Raw genomic sequence first — 21,274 nt, forward strand, 5'->3', positions numbered from 1 at the left:
ATTCAGGAGTGCCTTTCTTCCTTGCAATAACCTTAGGAGATGGGTATTGTTATCTGAGGGGGAAGCTGCCTGAGATCACATGGCTGGACAGGGGTGCAGGCAAGCTGAATCACCTCGTTCCTATGTTCTTTGGCCACCGTGCCACTCTGTCTTCTTGGAACACCAGTTATTCTCACATGATGCCCAATGAAAAACTGCAGTGAGTAAGGAGGCCATGAACTCATCCTTCGGTGGATGAATGGGAGAGGTGCGTCCTCTTCCACTGCTTTTCACATTAGAGTCCCAGCTATAACTCAGTCTTTTATTATTTTTCTCCTTTTCCTCTCCTGAGGCCCAGTGTAAAGCTCACTGTGAATCTTACAATTTCCTTCCTCCAGGAAGCTCTGCCTTTGAAAGTTCCTCCAAGTGATTTTTAATGGCAGCATTGAAATATTTCGAAGTTTCTTAATACTCAGTATTGAGAAGTTATAGAGAATGGCCAGGGGGTGGGTTTAACACAGACACAAAATGTTGATGGTCATTAGTGGTGAGCTTTGTGTCTGAACAGGGAATCCATCAGGTTTCTAAAATATCTGCCAGAGTTTCTCCTGGGCTGTAACTAATGGTCTCCTTAGTACAGCTGTTAATGCCTTCACTTACTCCTGACTCTTCCTCCATCTCTTTACCTCTCCCCAAACCTTACTTTTCAGTTTCATTTTCTGTTGGTTTGTTTCTAGGGCAATATGATAGGGACATTTTGACTAAACAATCAGCAGCAGATCAAGAGAGCAAGAAACTGTTCAAGGTGAATAAACAGCTGGAAATGCTTCCCAACTATTGGATCTTGTCTACTGGCACCATTTTGACTGGACATTTTCAGGTCAGAGATTGTAAAGACAATTTATAAATCTGTCTTGAAAAAAATTGTGAAAATAGATTCTACCTCACCCAATTCATTGTTACTCATATCCCCAAATAAAATACCTCTGACCTGGGAGAGAATCTGTGTTGGATATTTGAGAATAAGGGTCATCCATGCTGAAAGCTCGCAGATCCAATGCAGTGGTGGGTGATGTGCCAGTAGCACACAGAGTCATGGTAAGGAAGGACCATGGAGCTTTGGAAGATGAACCCTGCTCTTCTGTGACTTTGAGTAAATTACTTCACCCCTTAGTAGTAAGTTTTCTTATCTGTAAATGAAGCCATCATCACAATAGCTACTATATAGGGTAATTATGCATTAATACAGTCATGCTTTGCTTGATAACGGGATATAGTCTGAGAAATGTGTTGTTAGGTGGTTTCATCATTGTGTGAACATCATAAAGTATGCTTACACACAAACTAAGATGGCTACAATGTTGCTAGCTGATAAAACCTATGGGACCACCACTATGTATAAGGGTCATTGTTAGGTGAAATTTTATGAGGCACATGGCTGAAAAACTAACATTTTGAGAAAAGTTTTGCATATGGTAAGTACACAGTACACATTAGTTATTATTGACACCAACAACTTTGTATCATTAAATGTCAAAGAATGGCTATTCAGTTCCAAGAGCCTTTTGATAATTCTGGACTTGGTTCTCCCCAGGTGGGCATGGAAACAAGGTCTTCCCTGGACTGCTATTCCTGTCCTGAGAACAGTGCTGCTAGACCAATATCATGCCCTTGTAATACCCCAGGAGCAGGCCTCTGTTGACCTAGCTCAAGTGTGGAGTGTCCCCAAACAATACCTTGCCTCCGCCGGGCATTGAGTTTCCTAAAGCAGGTCCCTTCCACCAGACGGTTCAGGCGTTGTTGTTTGATCAGCTCTAAGATTTCTGGCTGGATCTTCTCCTTTAGTTCCCTGTTGGAGGATAAACACATATTCCACCATGCACCTTGAGAAACAGGGATGGGTCAATAGGGATCATAGAAAGATGGACAGGGGAGTGTGAACCTCACCCTTTCATGAACCCATCCTAGGACCTGCCAAGTTCGTGCTTTAGAGAATCATTTATTACACATCAGTGGCCAGGGTTATCTGTCACCATAACTCTACGGAGTCTCTGACATTTGCAGTCTATCCACAAAAGCACCAGTGGCTTTAGTGGTGTTTTTCCAGAACAAAGTATCCTGTGAAATGTCTTATTGTACAAAGGCACAGATATAACTAATGCAAAGGTCCAGACAGTAAAATCCCTGGCCATACTTTTTTTTTTTCCCTTGCAGCAAGTAAACACCTAGATTACATTTGTGATTGACCAAACAGGATTATTGAAAAACTATGTGATTGCTATTCCACAGCAAATGTAGCTTGGGCAAAACATAGATCACTTTTTGCTTTCTATTCCATCTCATAAGTGGGAACCACAATAGTGTCCTACATTCTAGTCCATAGAGATTGAGATAATTATGGGATAAATTGAACATTATTTGCATCTTGTTTCAGGCTAATGGGATGTAATTTAGTTTCAGATGCACTATGCTACAAAGATAGTATGATAGACTGCCATGGTCTTCCTAGTTTTAAAAAAGATTTTTTTCATTTTTTTTGTTGGTTCATATTAGTTATACATAGCATTAGGATTCATTTTGACATAATTATATATGCATGGAATATAATTAGCTTCAATTCAGACCCCAGTACTAGCCCTTCTCCTTCCCCCTCCCTCTACCTGATCCCTTTCCTGAACTCCACTGATCTAAAAGACATCTTTATAGAAATTCTATGTAGCACCCTGGTATTCCAGTCTAATAAAGCCAAAGATGATCTAGCTGAAGCTGGACTGGGAGATTTAGAGCCCAGCCCCCAGAGCCATGTTGATAGTATTGGCTAGAGCACAGGTCCAGAAGCCAGAAGACTAGACTTACAGTCTAGGTTGTGCACATGATTAGGTTTTTGTATAGCTCATCTAAGTCTTAGTTTTCTTATCTGTAAAATGGGGATAAGAATCTCTCCTGGAATCAGACATAACATTCCTATGTTCATATATGAATACATGACCAGTGGAACTCTACATCATGTATGACTGAAAGAATAGGATCCTAATTAGAATACCCATGTATGTGTCATATGTCAAAATACACTCTACTGTCATGCGTATCTACAAAGAACCAATTAAAAATAAAAAACTTTAAATTTTTAAAATAAAAGCAGATAAGGAAGAAAAAAGTTTGATCATCATGTTTACTAACATTCTCAGCTATTTTAATTTTTTGTCTTCAAATATTTATTTCATATGCTTACACTTGAATTTTGAATTTTGTTATCAATATTTTACTTGCAACATATTTGTAGCACATCTACAAAACTGGGTGGGAAAGCAAGGCATCACTGAATTTGCTTTGGTGACCATCTCTCCTTTCCTCAGCCCAAACACTCCAAATGCCTATATTACACTGTAGTCGAGACCCACATACTCATCAGTTTCAGCTTTGACTTTGCACTTGCCCTGACACTGGATAGCACACAACCTGTTCACCTGATGCCCTGCCCAGGTGGGGAAGGTGCTGATGCTCTGCAAGCACCTGCTCTGAGTCTAACATGTCGTGCAATTAACTGACACACCCTAAATAAAACAACTTTTGAGGACAGGTATTAATATCATCATTCCCATATAACCAATGGGGAAACAGGTCATGGAGTTTAAGTGTAGGATAGGGTACAGACTCAGGTTTACCTCTTGCAAACTTCTTCTATTTAAACATGAGCAAAAAGAAAAAAGATGTACATAAAAGGATTCAGCCATCTAACAGGGTATTCTAGTACTGCACTGATACATATTTGGGAGATGATTAAATGACTTCAAACCTCTTATCATTTGATAATGTTCAAAGTGAATACTTATAAAGCATAATATGAAAATTCTGCCTTAGTAATAATACAGCGTGGAACATTTGTAAAGGCTTCTCTGCACAGGTCTCTTAGGGTCTCATCTCGGGCTTTCAGATCACTATAAAACTATTTATCATCAGCGTTCAGCTTTTGTAAAATGGACTCAGTAAATTGAAGCTTTGATGAACCCTGAACTGAATGAAGAAGGTGAGGAATTGCTTGAACAGTCATACACAGCAATAAATCACCGCTACCGACTTCTAAGTCCAGGCGACTGGGGAGAGAGGATGAGATGGGACCTGTGGATGAAACCACAGGAGAATGAGTTTTCAAATTTCAGCAACTCTTAGGTTATAGATGTGTCTTTAAGTAGTAGTTTCACTGAGTTATAGTTGAGTTATTAAAAAGGAAAGAAAGGTGCAGAGACTAAGGGAGGGAATTCTGAGTAATTTTAACTGATGGTTAAGACTCAAATATTCTTGTCATGGCATGCTTCAGAACCATCTTCGGGGAACACACTATCAGAAGTGAAAATGTTGCTATACGAGTTTCCAGGGGGGGGGGGGGAGGGAAACGGAAGAGGCAAGGGATTAGCAAGGATGGTGGAATGTGATGGACATCATTATCCAAAGTACATGTATGAACACACAAATTGGGTATCAACCTACTTTATATACAAACAGAGATATGAAAAATCGTGCTTTATGTGTGTAATAAGAATTGTAATACATTCCTCTGTTTTGTATTAAAAAAACAAAATCAATTTTAAAAAAAGAGTTACCAAGTATTTTTAATTTTTGTCTTTAACTCCAAAGTCTCCAAAACCTGATTGGGTAATGAGGGAAAATGAGCCAACGTTTCTTTCTAACTGATTTCTTCTTCTTTTCTTGTGAATGGACTCAGAGCTATAAAATTCACACATATTAAGAAACTTTATTAATTCCCACAATATGCTTCTGTGGCTGAGATCTGACCTCCTGGTTGACTTAGGTAATAATAGCATGGGCTGTAACTGGGTTTTGAAATTGTTAGCTTGGGGTTAGTGAGGGTAGGGTCATGGGTTCAGTGACTTTGCTTTGATAGATATTCCTTTAATTCCATCCAAAGGATTTGTAAATTTAAAAAAAAAAAAAAAGGAGGAGGGAAGGTAAAGGAATGTGTGAAGAGGAATTCAAACTAGCACCATTTCTGGAAAACAATTACATGCCCAGCCCCAAAGAGGCCACTACAATACAAAGAAGACAGACAGCATCATTAGACAGGTGAATTCCTTCCTCAACCCGGAGTCTGTCCACTGAGCTACTCCCCACTGTTCATCTAAAACATGGGTTGGTAAACTTTTTCTGTAAAAGGTCAGACTGTAAATTCTTTAGGCTTTGTGGGCCATGTGGTTAACTTACAAAAATAAATGTGGGCACATTTGGCCAAAGAGACATAGTTTGTGGGTCCCTGATCTAGAACCACTTTGCATGGACTTTGGGCTGACTGACAGTGTCAGTTTCAGAGAAATTGATCTGTTTTTGTCTCGATACTAGAAGGACTCAGGATTTAGTCTTTGAACATCTTTTGTTCTTTCTATAACCGACACATGGCTTCAAATACCAACTTTACACCGACAGCTTCCAAATTTATATTTCTAACCTAGAACTCTCTGATGAACTTCAAACTCACTTGTCTGACTGCCTGCTTGGATGTCTCGCAGCTTTGACATGTGCAGAGCTAAACTCCTGATCCCCTTGTCCAAACCTGCTCCACCCACTCTGCCCACTGGCTGTCCTTTAGTTGTTTAAATTCAAACTTTGAGCTCATCCTTGACTCTTCTCTTTCTTATAACTACATCTAATCCATCAGAAAATAACATTGTCCTCTTCAAAATATATCAAGTTCATAGTAAAGATTCTAATCACTTCTCATCACCTCTTGCTTGGATTACTGAATGAGCTTCCTAAGATCTTCCCATTTCCAAACTTTGCTTCCTTACTTTCTGTTCCCAGTAAAGCACTCATGTCAGTCCTCCACTCAAAACCCTCCAATGGCTTCCAACAAGACCCTATGTAATCAGACTCCTGTGTATCTTAGAGGTCTTGCCTCCTATTTCTCTCCCCCTTACTTATTCTGATCCAGCCACATTGGCTTCCTTGCTATTCACTGAACACTCTGATCTGATCTGTTCTCAGGGCCTTTCCAGTGGTTCTTTGCCAAGAATACCCTTCTTCCAAATACCCACATGGCATGCTCCCTGAATCTCTTACCATCCTAATCAGACAGATCTACTCTTAAACTCTTTGCAAAACTAGATTCTCTATTCCCCTTATCCTGCTTCATCACTCAATGAATGAATTCCTTCTTAACATGATAACATCTAATTTACCACGTTTTTCTGTTTCTCCACAATGAAATATAATCTTCATGGGGGCAAGAGTTGTGCCTGAATCATCAACCCATGGAAGAGTGGCTGACATGTAATAGGCCCTAAACACTGAACACTGTATACCTGACCAGACCATCAGGTCTGTGTTAGCTATGGGTGAGCTTTGAGTGATGTACCCAGCCAGTCTTTAGGGAGGATGCAGATGGGCAGAATAGGTGTATTTCTGGCCCGATTGTTTTCACTTTTCCTGTCTAGTAGAGCACTGAAATAGACAAAACATACCCTGGCTCCTGCCTGCTGGTTCCAGAGACTGGGAGAATGATCCCTGAACTTCTCGTCGAAGTGCTTCACCTTCTATCACCTCTTTATGATTTTACCACAGCTGTATATAATCAAAGCTCCAGTGGGGCTGTGGTGCTTTTCAGTCTCACACCCACCAATGATGCAAAAGCTATGTCTGTAGGATTTCCTCTATTTGTATTGCTTCCCCTTACAGAGCCAACGTAATGGTAAGAGTTTCTTGTAACAAAAGAAAAGAAACTTCCCAGTGTGACAGGTAGAACCCTGGGAACTGAAAATATGAAGGCAAAGCAGGAGCCAAGTGTTCACCCTGGACACACAGCTGACATTCTTCCTTGGAACAAAATCATGGTCAAACATCAATTTAGAATCACTTGGCTTTAACTGAAGTGATATTAATTTAGAATCACTTGGCTTTCACTTAAGGGATTCCTCAAGTATCCCTTTAGGTTTTAAGAATTGTTGTCAAAAGCATAATAAAGTGTCCTTGTGTAGCACATCTGCTGAAACTGATGCTATGAAATGCAGCATTTCAGGAATGTGGGACCTAGACAGGCCAAGGCACCACTGTCCCTCTTTGCAGATGAGAACTCACATCTGCAAGGAGCCAGTCACTTATTCCAAGTGATTTCCCCTTCATGTTTCTAGCTGTTGCCATCTTCTGGCTGAGGGCCAAGGCAACACCCCGGCAGCCTAACCTCCACTAAGGCTGGCTGGTGCACAGTGTGGGTGTGACGGGGTTTACAGGGATGCTAGCCAAAGCTCTCTGGAAGCATTTCCTGCTCTCTGCTGACTAACGCCATGCCCTCTAAAGTCAGTAGTTCTACTCTACAGTTTTCAATAGTGCTTAAGATTTGGAAACAAACATATACCCAGTATTATTACTGTTGGGCTGTTGTCACTTAAGACCTGTTCACTTTCTTAGCCTCATTTCAGTCTCACACATGGCAAAGAGACTCTGATGGGGTGAACAAAGCAGTCATGGAGGGATCAGCAGACTTGAGTTCAAGTCCAGGATCTCCACTTGTCAGCAAGGCTGTCACCTTTGTAGACTATATCTGAGACTTTGAATGGAAACAAGACCTGCCCATCTCATAGGGATGCAAGGAAATGAAATAGCATGAAGGATGCTTTGCAAATTGCCATGCATTAAACATGCCAAATATAAGAGAGGAAGAAATGAGGTGCAGAAAGAGAAAGAATTAGGAACAGAGAGGTGAGGCTGAGTTGAAGATGGGCTCCAGAATCACACCTGTGGTATGAGTTGGCATACACGTGCACACACACCACACACACACACACACACACACACACACACACACATATTCAGAAGAAGCTGGGCCATTTTTCTGAGGACAGATGAGAATTAATGTCAAACACCTTTCCTCTTCCCTACCCATTCTCTGTTTTCTTTTCAATAAAATGTAAGGGTAGAAAAACAGAGTTCTTAGAAAAAGACATGGCAAGAGATGAGGCAAGCAAAACGGTTCTCTTATTGGAGGTTCAGAACATTTTAAAGACGAACATACATGAAAATTTGTACAAGCTATCTATGACATTTTATGCAAAGTCCTGTAAAAAGGGGGTCTGCTGCCTTTTACTGTGAGCCTGCAAGTTATAGCCACAGGGTCATTAATATAAGATGATCCAATGCCAACCACTGCCAACTGGGCAGGGGAGGGTGGCTCTATCTCTGCCTCTCACCACTCACACATGCACTACTTTGGGGTTCACTGCTTTAATTATTGGTTGGTTTCACTCTGGGTAGGTTGGGACATCTTGCCACTCAAAGGGCACCTATGTAAAATACAGTTTCATAGGCAAATAAATTTGCTCCAACTGTTAGAAAAAGTCCAGAACACTTTCGCTATAAATCCCTGGAGGATTGCCAGTAACTGGGCCAGCTCCTGGTTTAGATCCATTCTGCCAGAACCTGACCCTACTACCCCCTCAGCTCAGCCCACCTGCTCAGGCCTTCCTCAGGGAGCTGCCAAGACCTCTTTACGTAATTGGAAATCATTTGGAAGGTCTTCTGTTGACCTTCCCTAGTGAGGTCACGACAGCTCATTTGGGTGATTGGCACTCACTATAGAAATGGTATGTTAGAGCCTTCAGGGAGATGGAAGTCAGAAGTGGGTAACTTACAAAATCGGGCGGGACTGGAAATCTTCCTGGTTCATCCTCTCAGACTGGCGGATTTTCAGGATCTCGGTGTAGCTCAGGTTCTGCAGTTTGCTCTTGAACTGGTCCAGGGAGCTAGGCTTGGTTGTAAGTGCTCTCATAACCTGCTCCTTCACCACCTGCATTACCTGCAGATGAAAGGAGAAAGACCATCAGTATCCTGGGAGCTATCATATCCTGTTCAAAAAAGTCTTCGGGAGTTAATAGCTCACTGCCTCCTCCCTGGTTGCTGCTGCATATACTCTCAGCCCCAGGCTTGAGTGTGCTTTTCCAAAGAGTAAACTTCCATTATGTGCATCTTCATCTTAACTTTTTTTTTTTTTAAACCACAAGGAAGGAAATGGACTGATTAACTTGGAATGGAGGGGAGTGAAGCTTGGGAAAGGAGGAGTGTTCCATACATTATGTGATTGCTGCTGAAACTCCACTGTAAACAATACAAACTCAAGAGTCAGAAATAATCAAAGGCCAAACAATAGCTAGCAAGCCTGCCTGCTAACTATTTTTTTCCAGGAAAAATTGCTAAGACACAATTAACTGTGGAAGTTTGGTTGGCATCAGTTCCAATGAATGCATACAGATACCCACACTTCCCAGTCTTTTTTCCCCATGTTGTTAGGGCCTGAGTATTCATGAAAACTATACACTTGGTTATAAGCATGTGGTTTAAACAAAGAGGTTTATTAAATTAGAATAGGTAGATCCCATTGGAAACCTCAAGAAAGAAAGAAAGAAAGAAAAGGTAATTTGCTGCCTCAAGACAGGTCTAGCTCACCAGAAGGCAATTAACCACTGCCTTTGTGAATGTAGATTCATCCACAGGATTTGTAATCTTGCATAGATCTTTTCATTTTTCATTACATATGAAAGCAAGTATTATCCTTTATAAGGTGTCTACTATGTGATGGATGTTATGGTATATTTTATACACACACACACACACACACACATATACACACACACTCTTTGTCCACTCAAATCTATAAGGTGAGTATCAACATCATCTTAACATATGAAGAAACTGCTTTGCAGCATAAAAAAATTAGTTAAAAATCACATGGTTAGGTGATAGTGGCTGAGTTGGGATTTGATCCTAGGCTTTTAAATGTTTTACTATATTGCCACTCATTCCACCATTCTTGATGTCTGGGGACTGTCATACCCTGTTTCTTTTGGAAACTTAAAAATAAGACAAAACCAAATACAAACCTATTATCCAATGAGTCCTGTGCCAAGCACTTAGCTATTCACCATCTCATTTAATTTTCCCTCTAATACACTGGACTAGGTGTGTGATCATTATTTTAAAGGTAAAAGGACTGAGAAAAGATGGACAACTTGCCCAATATCACAGATCATTGAATCCTAAGAGAGCAAGTCGCCCAGATAGATACTCCACAGACCTGATGCTGAACAAACATGAATGAAGTATGGTCTTGCCTTCTGTGAACTGAGGGTCTAATGAGAAATGTGGGCATGGCCAAAGATCATCACAGGGGAGTGTGGAAAAGACAGAGAATGATGGATTTTGTTGGCAGGGACACAAGGAGGGGGATTTCATTGAAGATGACATTTGATATAGGTTTTAAAGGAAGAATGGCTATTCAGTAGTGTGGAAATAGATGAATTCCCTGGAATGTCACCACACATTAGCCATTTTGGACTGGGCTACATCTAAATTGGAGCCAGTTATATAAGCATCATTTCATGCTCTCCGCAGAATGGCATAAAGGAAAATTCCCAGTTGATTTTCCCCACTCTGCTTCTTTTTTTACTCAAGCAAAATGCTAACTTTGGGATGCATGACAAATTTTGAAATAGTGACCATCTTACACCATGCTGCATAAATGGTGTTGATTTTAGTCAACTATAACACTTTGCCATCTTATGTGAGGGACACCCCTTTCTCCATTTAGAGAGCCTCGGAGTTGAGGCAAAGAGGTCATTATTGCCTCCCAATGTTTTTTGACCTTCTAGTGAGAAGGAGGACATGTAAAAGAGACAAAGAGAATGAAAGGAAAAAGGATTTTTGAATATCAGGTTAATGTTGACCTTCTCCTCATCTTGTAGAGAAAGAAACAATTTCAGAGGGCCAAGTAATGCCCTCACTTCTTAAAGGGTTGTCACAGAGATGACAATTTCCATGCCACATCTGCCTAGACTCCAGCAACAGGGCTAATGACTGAGCCTATGACCTGAACTGACTAACCCATGTCCTTGCCCAGATTTCTCTGACCTGATCCAAGATGGGGCAGTTTCCCCCCTCAAATTGGGAACTATAAAACTATGTCCCTTAATATTGGGGAGAGTGGAAGATAAGGAGACCAATGCCAATAAAAGACAGAATCATGATCCTGAGAGAGTGTTCGTAGGTTAAACTTTAACCATCAGGTAATTTCAACCCTTGCCTTTGGTGCTTTGGTTAAATGAATCTTTTCTTTTTCCTAAGATGGTTTGAATGGGATTCCTGTCACTTGAAACCAGAGTAACATATATATGCAATGAAGTCTAAGAGGAGTACCAACTTGTGGGGCTGAGGTTACCCAGACAGAGGGAGAAACAGGGAAGCTGGATAAGAAACAACAAAGGTACCTCGTGAAGAAAACACCTTTAAAAAAATCACCTTTCATTTATGTGTGCCTGGTTGTGCCTTTGCATGGAAACGATGATCTATTATGGAATGGGGAACACGACTCCTACCTCATGCTTAAAATCCACTCTTAGAGCTTCATTACTCTAGCTTAAGACTTTGATCCCTGCTAGATGCAAGAATGCATAGTAGAGAAATCCTTTAAATTCCCCCAAATGACTCACACTTCAATTTTAGCAAAGTATAGAATCTTTCCTAAAAATAGGTTGGGTGATTGGGAGAAGGGACCACACCACCATCAGGTCCCAGGGGAATGGAAGCTAGTGGTGTGTCTAAAGCACAAAATAGTCTGGTGGAGCTCAAGGGTAGGTCTCCCTCCGTTACTGCCCAGTTTTGCTTGGCATTGGCTTTGAGAAGTTCCATTGTTATTCTGTATGCCAAGTAAAGCAACCTCAGTGAAAGATGTTATTGTTTATTTATTTTTAAAGCTTTTTAGTTGTTGATGGACCTTTATTTTATTTCTTTATTTATATGTAGTGCTGAGAATTGAACCCAGTGCCTCTGCTAGGCAAGCACTCTACCACTGAGCTACAACCCTAGCCTTCTGTTATTGTTTAAGAAGATAACATAGTTATGTAAGTCAAACACTCCTCTGTGCCTTTGCAAAGTAGCTTCTACAACTGTCGTAATGAATCGTGCTAAGTATCTGTGAATGCTCCATGTGTACAATTTAAATCAAGACTTTCACAACCACCATTGTTAACTTTGTCCTCGGGGAAAATAGCAGACCTTTTACTATTTGTTTGAAAAAAACCTGCAGAAGGTGTTGCAGAGGCGTCAGCAAATCAACAGAGTTATACTTTCTAGTTACAGCACATGCTCTGCCATAGACATCAAAGAAAAGAATGCTCTTAGAATCTCCATTTGCTGGTGGTATTGACACCTTCTTCAAGCAATGTCTGCAACTCGCCAGTGGTATGCTTCTGGAATTTTCCGAGTATTTGTCTGTTCTCTGTAATAATGTCATATGTTACAAAAATGTAGGATTCCCACAAGATGATTGTACTTCAAACCGAGAAACATTTTGGCTGCTTGGAAGACTGGATTAGAGAATGGAATCAAAATTGTTGCTGGCAAAGTAGTTTAACTGTGCACCTGGTTTCACTGTTGTTTATTTAAACGTGTTCTTGCATCTTATTCCAAGATCTACTGAGCCTCTATGTGTTCCTGGTTTAATCACTTCTCTGATCCTGCCTTAATATCCACAATCCTCAACCAGCATCATTCACCCATTCATTTAACAAATGGGCTTCAAGCACCTACTTGGGGAAGGGCAATGGATGACACTGGGAGCCTTGTATGAAATGAGCTCTGGGTAGGTGGCTCAGACACATACAGGATGTCACAGTGGATTAAGAGGCTGTGCATTCATTCTATAAATACAGAGCCCCCTCTCAGGTTCCAGCAGGATGAGGATATAGTTTGGGAACTTTGGCTGCAGTTTGAGGAGATGCCACAGGTAGACACACCGAGGTGCAGGGGAGAGGCCATTCTTGGGAGAAATAATGTGATCAAAGGCTTGGAGGGAGGAGACGCAGCTGTGAGTGGGGAAGGGTATATGCTGTTCTCCTTTGAGTGGAGAAATGAGGCCAGGCTCCAAGGTGTAGTTGAAAGGCAAGCTGAGCCACATGGTGGCTTTGACAGCTAAGATGAAAAATTTGGAATTTTTGTTTTCTCTAACTAATGATAAGTAACTAGAGGATTTGGGGAGGTGCAATGGAATTCATTCAAGCTTGCTAGGACACCTATGAAATAGTTATTATTTGTGCTCGAGTTGGGGTAAGGAAGGGATATTAGGGAAGAAGTCTTCATGGCTGAGACAAAATTTGTGCTGAGACTTGGAAGATGAATGGGAGTTATTCACTGAAGAGAGGAAGGAAATTCTAGGCAGAGGGAGGTGTAATAGCAAAGGCAGGGAGGTGAGGCGGTTATGCCTCAGACATTAAAGAAAATATACTTTTTGGAGTCTACACCAGCAACTTTCCACAAATGGGGGTTATGGTTGCACTAGGACATCTCAGCCTCTAGAATCTGCCACCCTGGCTTTGAATAAGGCTGTATATTTCTTGGAGTTGTGCCCTTCCTCAAGATACTCAAACTCTCCACAACTTATTGTAACCATCTGGAAGCTAGGAATACTAATAATGTAGAATTCAAGGGACTGTGATTAGATAATGCCTGACACTTTAGCAAAGGCCATTTCCCCTTCTTCACTGTATTTTGCTCACTGTAAAGTCGTCATAGTGATACAGAATTAATAGAATCATATAACAAAGAATTATTATGAAATTTAAATAATATATGTATGCAAAGTACCTCATACATCCAATGGAGAATACTACATGCCCAATAAGTATCCATTCTCTTTCCCTCCCAGGAGGAAATTACTTAAGTCAGAGGTTTCTCCTATAAATATATCTTTCACAGGGTGTTCTTAGATCACATCTGTATCATCTGGGAATTTGCTAAAATTGAAACATGTTGAGCCTATCTAGACCTGCTGAATCAGAAACCCCAAGTGTAGTTTCCAGTAAACAGGGTTTTAGCAGTCCTCCAGATGGTTCTGATGCTCAAATGTGAAGACTACCAATCTCAGCAAATTCAGCTCCTCCTCTGGGCCTTCTTATGACATTTATGGCCTGGAGTAATTTTTTTGGTCATAGCCTTTTTATTTGCTTTGTCAGAAAGTAGTTCAATTAGTTATTGGTGTGCCCTTCACCCCATCTAGATTTCCAAGTCCCTGGAAGATAAATCTGTTTCCTATTTGTACTGTGGCCCATAGATTTGAACACAGTATCTTCTAGACTAGAATTGTGAGTTATATGTTTAATGTCTTTAAAGACCATTTAATGTCAAAGACTCATCTGTAGAATTAAACAACGAATAAGTCCTTAATAGAATGATAAGACTGCTGGCATAATTTGGTAATATACTTCTGCAAAGCCTAAAGAATGAACTCTGGCTTGGAGATGGTATATTAGGGTGCTAGAGGTCACTGTGGGCCTCCATACAAGGCTGAGCTGGAAGGGAATGATCTATAGTTGGGCAGAGGGCTTCTAGGGAAGCCACAGTGGTGTACACTACTGGGTACTGCCATTAATGGGTGCAAAAAAGTACTATTTATCTCCACCTCAGTGGTACCCATTAAATTGATTTATCTTCACAATGAAGAGAAAAGATTGTCTAGTGGAAGACAGATGCCAACACAGTCCAGCTTAAAAACAGCTCATGTGGGAGACGTTTTCAATGCTGGACTATTTTTCTTCCCAGGAATGTTTCTTCTACAAAACAAAATGACCAAAGGCTCATAATGACAAAAAAAAAAAGGAGGGATCTGGTGCCCAGAGAGAATTCTTGGGGAAAGAAGACCTTATGTGTGTATGTGTGTAAAGGATAATTTCCCAGAGGCCAGGAATAATTTGGAGGCTATACTGTAAGGGTAGAATGTGGAGCAATGGCCTTGCTCAGAAAAAGCACTGGGAAATTAGGATAAACATTGGTGAATCAGCTGTCAAAATAATTATTGACCCAGATGTAGGCTAGACATTGATTCTTCCCTGCCCCCAACTCCCCAGAGAGATCCTTAAAATTAGGTGGTGCATGAGGATCACAAGTTCAAGGCCAGCATCAGCAATTTAGCAAGGTCCTATCTCAAAAAAAAAGGCTGGGGATGTGGTTTAGTGGTTAAGTGCCCTTGAGTTCAATCCCTGGTATTCTCCCTCCCAAAAAGTAAAAAAAAAAATAAAAATAAAATTAGGGAGCCTTCTGGAAAATCAAGATGGCTTTACTTTGCAGTTTTGCCATTGTCAGGGAATGGATAACTTAGGCCAGGAACTATATGCAGGACATTTTTCTGAGTGGTGTCAAGTGCATTACAAGAAAAGAGAGCAAAAATAAAAGTGCTCTCTGGATTCAAGAGGAGCATTTGAGTTTTCAGAATTTATTTTGGGGCAAAGAGACAGAGAGCAGGAGTTGGCGAACTTCTTCTGTTGAGGGGCAAATAGTAAATATTGTAGGCTTTGCTGGGGCCCTGTGAAGTCTGTCGAAACTTCTGAAGTGTCAGAGTGAAAGTCATTGCCAGCAAAATGTCAATGAATGGGTGTGGCTGTGTTCCAATAAAACTTATTTACAAAACACAGGTGGGGCTGGATTTGGCTTGCAGCAGCAGTTTTGCCAACTGCTAGTTTGAGAAAAAAACATGGCTGATAGTTAGTGTTCATACTGAAGTCTGGCTCTGCCATTCACCACCTGGGCAAATGGCTCAGCTTTTCTGCTTATAGAGTGGGGGTGGTTATCTTTAGGCGGGTTTAGGAGATGCAGAGCATTAAGCCCAACACCTTATGGGGTTCCCTCTTGAACCACAGCCCCAAAGATAGCTTATCTAAAGAAAATAGACTTCCTTGAAGCTTGCAAACAAGCTACACATCCTCACACAATGACACCATGGGTTCGTGGAACACCCAGGGCAATTCGTGATTATATTCAGGTTGCATTAAACATAATTGGTTCCATCAGATTACAGAGAGGTATTTTCTTTAAACAGTATTTTCAACTCTTACCCTGAATAGTTTCACTGCCTTGGCAGGTCCATGCTCCCTTCTGCCATACAATCTGCCCTGGTGTGACCACAGAAGTCCCCTGGTGCAGAGCCCAGGTTGCTCAGAGCCCTGTGGGTCAAGCTTAATGTAAATGAAGAGAAACTGCTCTGAAATCACAGAGGGCCAGTTCAGCCGGTGCACAACCTCTGACCCCTCTCAATTTCACCATGTGTCCTCAATTATACCAGATGAATTTGAAATATTTTGTTCATTAATAAATGCAAAATAGATCTGCATTTCACAAAGGACATGGTCTCATCTTGGCATCTAGTAATAAGACTTAGCAAGTCATTAAATTTCTCTCTGCCTGTATTTCTCCAGTGTGTCTCTAATGACCTTTTGTGCCTCCAGGTCCGATGAGCATCTTTCTGAAGGAGCAATGAAGCCTAATTCCAAGCTAAAAGATGGTGCTATGCTTGATGTGAGTAGTGAGGTTCTTGCAACTGAAAGATAGCATTTCACAGTCCAACAAGTGCTAGGCTTGTGGCTCCTTATATCAAGAACTAAATATGATGAGCCACGGAAATAACAATTGGCTGCAGACTGGATCTTTTCAGTGATTTCATTCCTCCTAAGTTAGAGTTCTGGAATGCAAACTGCTGCTAACCCAAGGCCTGATCTCTGGGTGCCACATACCTGCCTATATTTGTGGTCATCAAGCAACCCTGAAAGGTATCTTTGGAGAGGGCCAGCAGACTTTGCATGTGGGTTTGGGAACAGCACATTCACAAGAGCTGGGAATTTTGCTCTGTAGTGCATAGTTGTCAGATGTAGTATGATGAAATGTTGGCTCTGCCTCTTGAATACTTGTTCCTTCTGTTTACTTGATGTCATTCACACTGACCTCTCCTGCTGCCCCGTCACCTTTCCTGGTTTACCCAATATCTTTATAACTTCCCCTCTTTTCCTCTTAGTCTCTCATCACAGAAGCCTGCTTACTTCAAACTTATTTCAAACATCATTTGCCTGCTGAAAACCTACACTGGCTCAGTATTGCCTTTGGGGTACAGACTAGTCTGTCTAATGTATGACCTTCTTCTCCTCTCTAGCAGATCTATACTTACAGCCCTTGTACCCCATGATCTCACCAGGAGAACTTCTCAGTGCCTAGAATTTCACTCCCACCTGTGACTAATACCTTCCTTCTGACGCCTGTTCATTTGTAATGTCTAGGCTTAGAAGCTACCACCCTTGATAATCATTATCTGACTTTATGCTCTACCTGCAAAATAGGGGTTAATGCCAACATCCTCCCATGACTGGTGTTCTTCTTGTTTCTATTTTTTTGGGGGGAAATATATATATATATATATATATATATATATATATATATATATATATATATATATATATATAAAATCTTTAATTTGTGACTGATGGGCTCATTGATTGATGGAAGAAAGAAACAGCCTCCAAAATCAGTAGGTCTCTACTCTCAAAGAAAAACAGAATTTATGAGGTGTCTTTGTGTGCCTTATCCCTGGAGTTCTGATTGGGGAATAGGTTCTGGAAACAGGTCATATTTTACCAAGCTTCCCTGGGAATGCTAATGTGCAGCTGGGCTTGAGGAACACTGGTCCTACTGCAAGGGCACAAGGAGGGAGAAGGGGAGAGGACTGAGGTTCCCTGGAAAAGGAAGAAAGAGCTGCTCCTGCCTTCAGCTCTACCAAGTATGACCTACAGATGCCATCCGAGGGGCTGAGTCCTTAGCTTCCTGAAGCGTGGACAGGATCCGTGCTCTCATCAGGGTCATCAGAAAAACACCTGGGGGACTGTGCCTGCTCTCAGTCTGCTCAGGCAGGTCCTCAGGTAGCCTCCCTACACTGGGGACAGACCACTTTCCCTCAGGCTCTCACTGAAGTGGCTGGCTGCAGCCACAGTGTAGAAGGCATCTATCTGCGTCTACTTGGATCAGCAACTATTTTACCAAGGTCAGCCAAACATCATCAAAGTAGCCCATGGTTCCCTGGGCAGCAGTCAGACTCGGTACCCCAGACCCCTGATTAGAGCAGGGCAGCAGCTTGTACACCGAGCCTGAGGGGCAAGCCTGTGGATGGCAGCATTCAGAAACCCCAGAGAGGGTTGTTATGAAAGAGGATCAAAGGTGACTTTTCAAGTGTGCCCTGAGAGCAAAACAGATGGCACTGATGCCATGGGAAAGGGAGCTGCTGCCCAGTTCTGCCACTGCCTTGCTCTGGTTTTTATTTCTGATGACACAGGAGCAGAAGGGAAGAGGGTCACAGTGTTTGGGCAACTTCAGGAATCTTGAGAATCTGACCATGATCCAAATGGAGAGCTTTGAGGGCCTTGGTGTTAGCCCCTAATGTAACATAATAATAAAATAATATAATACATAATAAAATAATCCATTATATAAGATGGGTGGCGTTACCAGCTGCCCTGTTCCTCCCGAGACGGCATTTTCATTTAAGGTTTAAGGCATTTTTATAGCCAGTAAAAATAAAATAAAATAAAATAAACATTTCAACAAGTGATTCATCTAAAAATCAATTAGGGGTAGGTTTGCTGGAGAACAATGGATACAAATACAACATCCTTCCCCCCTCCTTTTGCATCTGCAGGAAGCCAATCCAAAAGAGGAGAAAGGAAAGGTGAGGTTTGGGATCACTGCTTTCTTTTATTGCAGCCTACCCTCGAGGGGAGAGAGATCAGGAGGCAACAGCTGTGTGACAAACTGCTCTTCCCCACTGAAACAGGGAGCCAAATTAATACAGCAATCAGACTAAATTTGCTGGTTAGCTAATTGAAGGCCCCGATCGGACCACACGAAGCTATTTTCACCAGTGTCTGTTGGAGTCCGCCTCAGGCTGACAGAAGTCCAAGCAAATCACATTAGTGGGTGGCATTTAATCCACAGCTTTAAATAAACAACATGTCAAGCAAGTCCATCAAAACATGTAGCGCTGTGTGTGTGTGTGTGTGTGTGTGTGTGTGTATAAGAGGAGGGGGCACTTATTCTCTTTCTTGCACCCACTCCAGCAGGATTGGGGGTAAAAAGGATACACATTTCTTAATAATCATGCTATCTGTTGCTTTTCTAAGGCCAGGTCAGAACACTTTTCCAAGTATGGAAGCTGAAAGTAGTCTTATTGAAGTTGCAGTGACCTTCACCAATAGAAGTTCTCCCAAATTGGAGTAGCTAGTGTGGTGCTAGTTTTCTGATGCTATGGTTGCCTGATTACGGGGAGTGGGGTGAGGAAATGATGAGCTGACTTTACTGAGAGGTCCTCAAAGTCAGGAGGGGAATTTCATTGAAGAAGTAACTGAGCTTGGGTGGATTTTTCTTTTTTAAGTTCCATAGTCATGGTCTTAAACTATAAGGTGCTAAGAAAGATGAGTGCCTCATTGTCTTAATAACGAAATGGCATTCACAGTACCTTCTTAAAACATTTCATGGGCTTCTTGCCAACTCACCTGAGAGCTGATCACTGCCCTTTCTTCACTCTCTTAATTAAAGCCTAGAAAAGGAGCAAGTGGTAACTGTGCTGATCTCCCTGAGTATGTCCCAAACTCCCTGAAGGTTGAAACTTTACCTAACTCATCTCCATATTTCCCGTATTTAATATCATTTCCTACACATCTGTGGATAAGATTAGTCCTTATTAAGAAATAAATGAAATGTCTCTGGTCTCATTTTGAGAGGCAAAACCTGAAGCCCTGCATGTTTAGATTTCTCAGCCTATTTTGGATCCATTATTAAACAGTGAAAAATGAAATGGGACAAGCTGCCCCTCTGGAAGTGACATTTAATAAACTTTTCTTAAGCAGACTGCTCAGGCAAGACCACAGGGGAAAAGGAGTCGGAGGAGCAAAGTTTGATTCCCATGAACCAGCTCTGCCACCAAGCAAGGCTGCCGGGCCCAGAGCAAACTTGGACAGCTGCTTCACCAAATCCCTCGGCAAGGAGAGAGCAGCCAACGTGCGACTGCTGGTGGATGCTTCTCAGCAGACAGACCCTGCCATGGAGGTGGCCACGTGGTCAGAGCCTACTGGTCAAAACTCTGACATATAGAGCCATCTCTTGGTATCCACACAGGATTGGTTCCAGGACCCTCATGATACTAAAATTCGAGGAAGCTCAAGTCTCTTGTGTAAAATGCTATTTTCTGATCACTTCCCCACATTATCCTATGTACCTTAAATTATCTCTAGATTACTTATAATACAGAATACAATGTCAGTGGTTGTTATTAGGCATTGTTTAGGAAATAATGACAAGAGAAAGTCTGCACATGTTCAGCTCAAAGGCAATTTCTTTCTTCCTAATATTTTTGACCTGTAGTTGGTTGAATCAGTGGATATAGAACCCACGGATACGGAAGACTTGACTGCCAAGAAAAGGCTGTTCTTGTCACCACCCTCCAAATTCTCTCACCCTTCTAGCAAACACCAGACTCAGTGTGAGATATCAAATGGCCCATTGTTTGTTGGCACAGTGAGAACACCATGATATGCATTTTAATTTCCAAATAAACATAGCGGAATTATCAACAGAATATCCTAAGAATAAATATGTTTTGATTTTCTAAATTTATCTGACAAGTATTGGTTCCTGTTATTGCCTTAGAGGCTTTGGAAGTATAATCAGTCCTGCATTTGCTTAGCTAACATTTACCTAGCACCTAACGTGCTCATCATCGGTGAAATGTTGGCAATGCAAAGAACTAGACCCAGTGGTTACCCTGTAGAATTGCAGAAGCAGCTAAGGGGAACCTGAGGTGTACATAAAGAATAACAGTGGTAAGTGCTACTATGGATATGATCAATCAACAGAATTTGGGGGCAAGGGAAAAAGTGATTATTAAACACACCATTGTTTTTTTTTTTTTGCTCATATAAATATATTTCTATTATTACTCTATAGTTTCGACAATCACATTTCTCAGAGTGCATTGAAACTACTTACTCACTCACTACTCATCTCCCCAGAAGGAACTTGAACCCTTTCAAGGAAGAGACCACACTTCATTTGTCTTTCGATTCACTAGAGGATTTAAAAATCCTTCATACCTGGAAAATATTCCCCTCAGTCTAGCAAACTGAAGGTCAACTAGATTGTGTTTCTAGAATTACATGTTAAAAAAAAATGATTTCTGACAAGTCTTTGTAAAGGCTGGGGACAAATTCCTGGGATGGTTTTTAAGTAGAAGGAAAGAGAGGGTTTATAGCAGGAGCAATGATAGATTAACTCTGGTTAACACAATGTCATGCCAGCCTCCTGCTGTATTTCTCCCAGATGGTTGAAAATTGGGACACTTCATAAATCCCCAGGCCTTTTCCTCTCTCTGGCCAGTTATTATAGTGTCCCAGGGCAGAAGAGCACTTTCCAAAGTAAAATAATTGCAAGCCATTTA

General features: G+C 41.3%; 1 protein-coding gene across 2 annotated transcripts in view; it reads right to left on the reverse strand.

The window, feature by feature from the left end:
* The window catches only part of Elmo1 (engulfment and cell motility 1), a 557,729-nt gene that overhangs the window by 32,414 nt on the left and 504,041 nt on the right, over positions 1-21,274 (reverse strand). For both annotated transcript variants that reach the window (XM_027939610.3, XM_027939609.2), the window contains exons 17-18: positions 8,616-8,779; positions 1,716-1,828 (exon numbers count right to left, since the gene is read on the reverse strand). In XM_027939610.3, coding sequence (XP_027795411.1) covers positions 1,716-1,828; positions 8,616-8,779 — 277 coding nt within the window. The remainder of the gene's footprint in view (positions 1-1,715; positions 1,829-8,615; positions 8,780-21,274) is intronic.

The sequence above is a fragment of the Marmota flaviventris genome, chromosome 1 (assembly GCF_047511675.1).
Source record: "Marmota flaviventris isolate mMarFla1 chromosome 1, mMarFla1.hap1, whole genome shotgun sequence".
In the NCBI taxonomy this organism is placed as follows: Eukaryota; Metazoa; Chordata; class Mammalia; order Rodentia; family Sciuridae; genus Marmota; species Marmota flaviventris.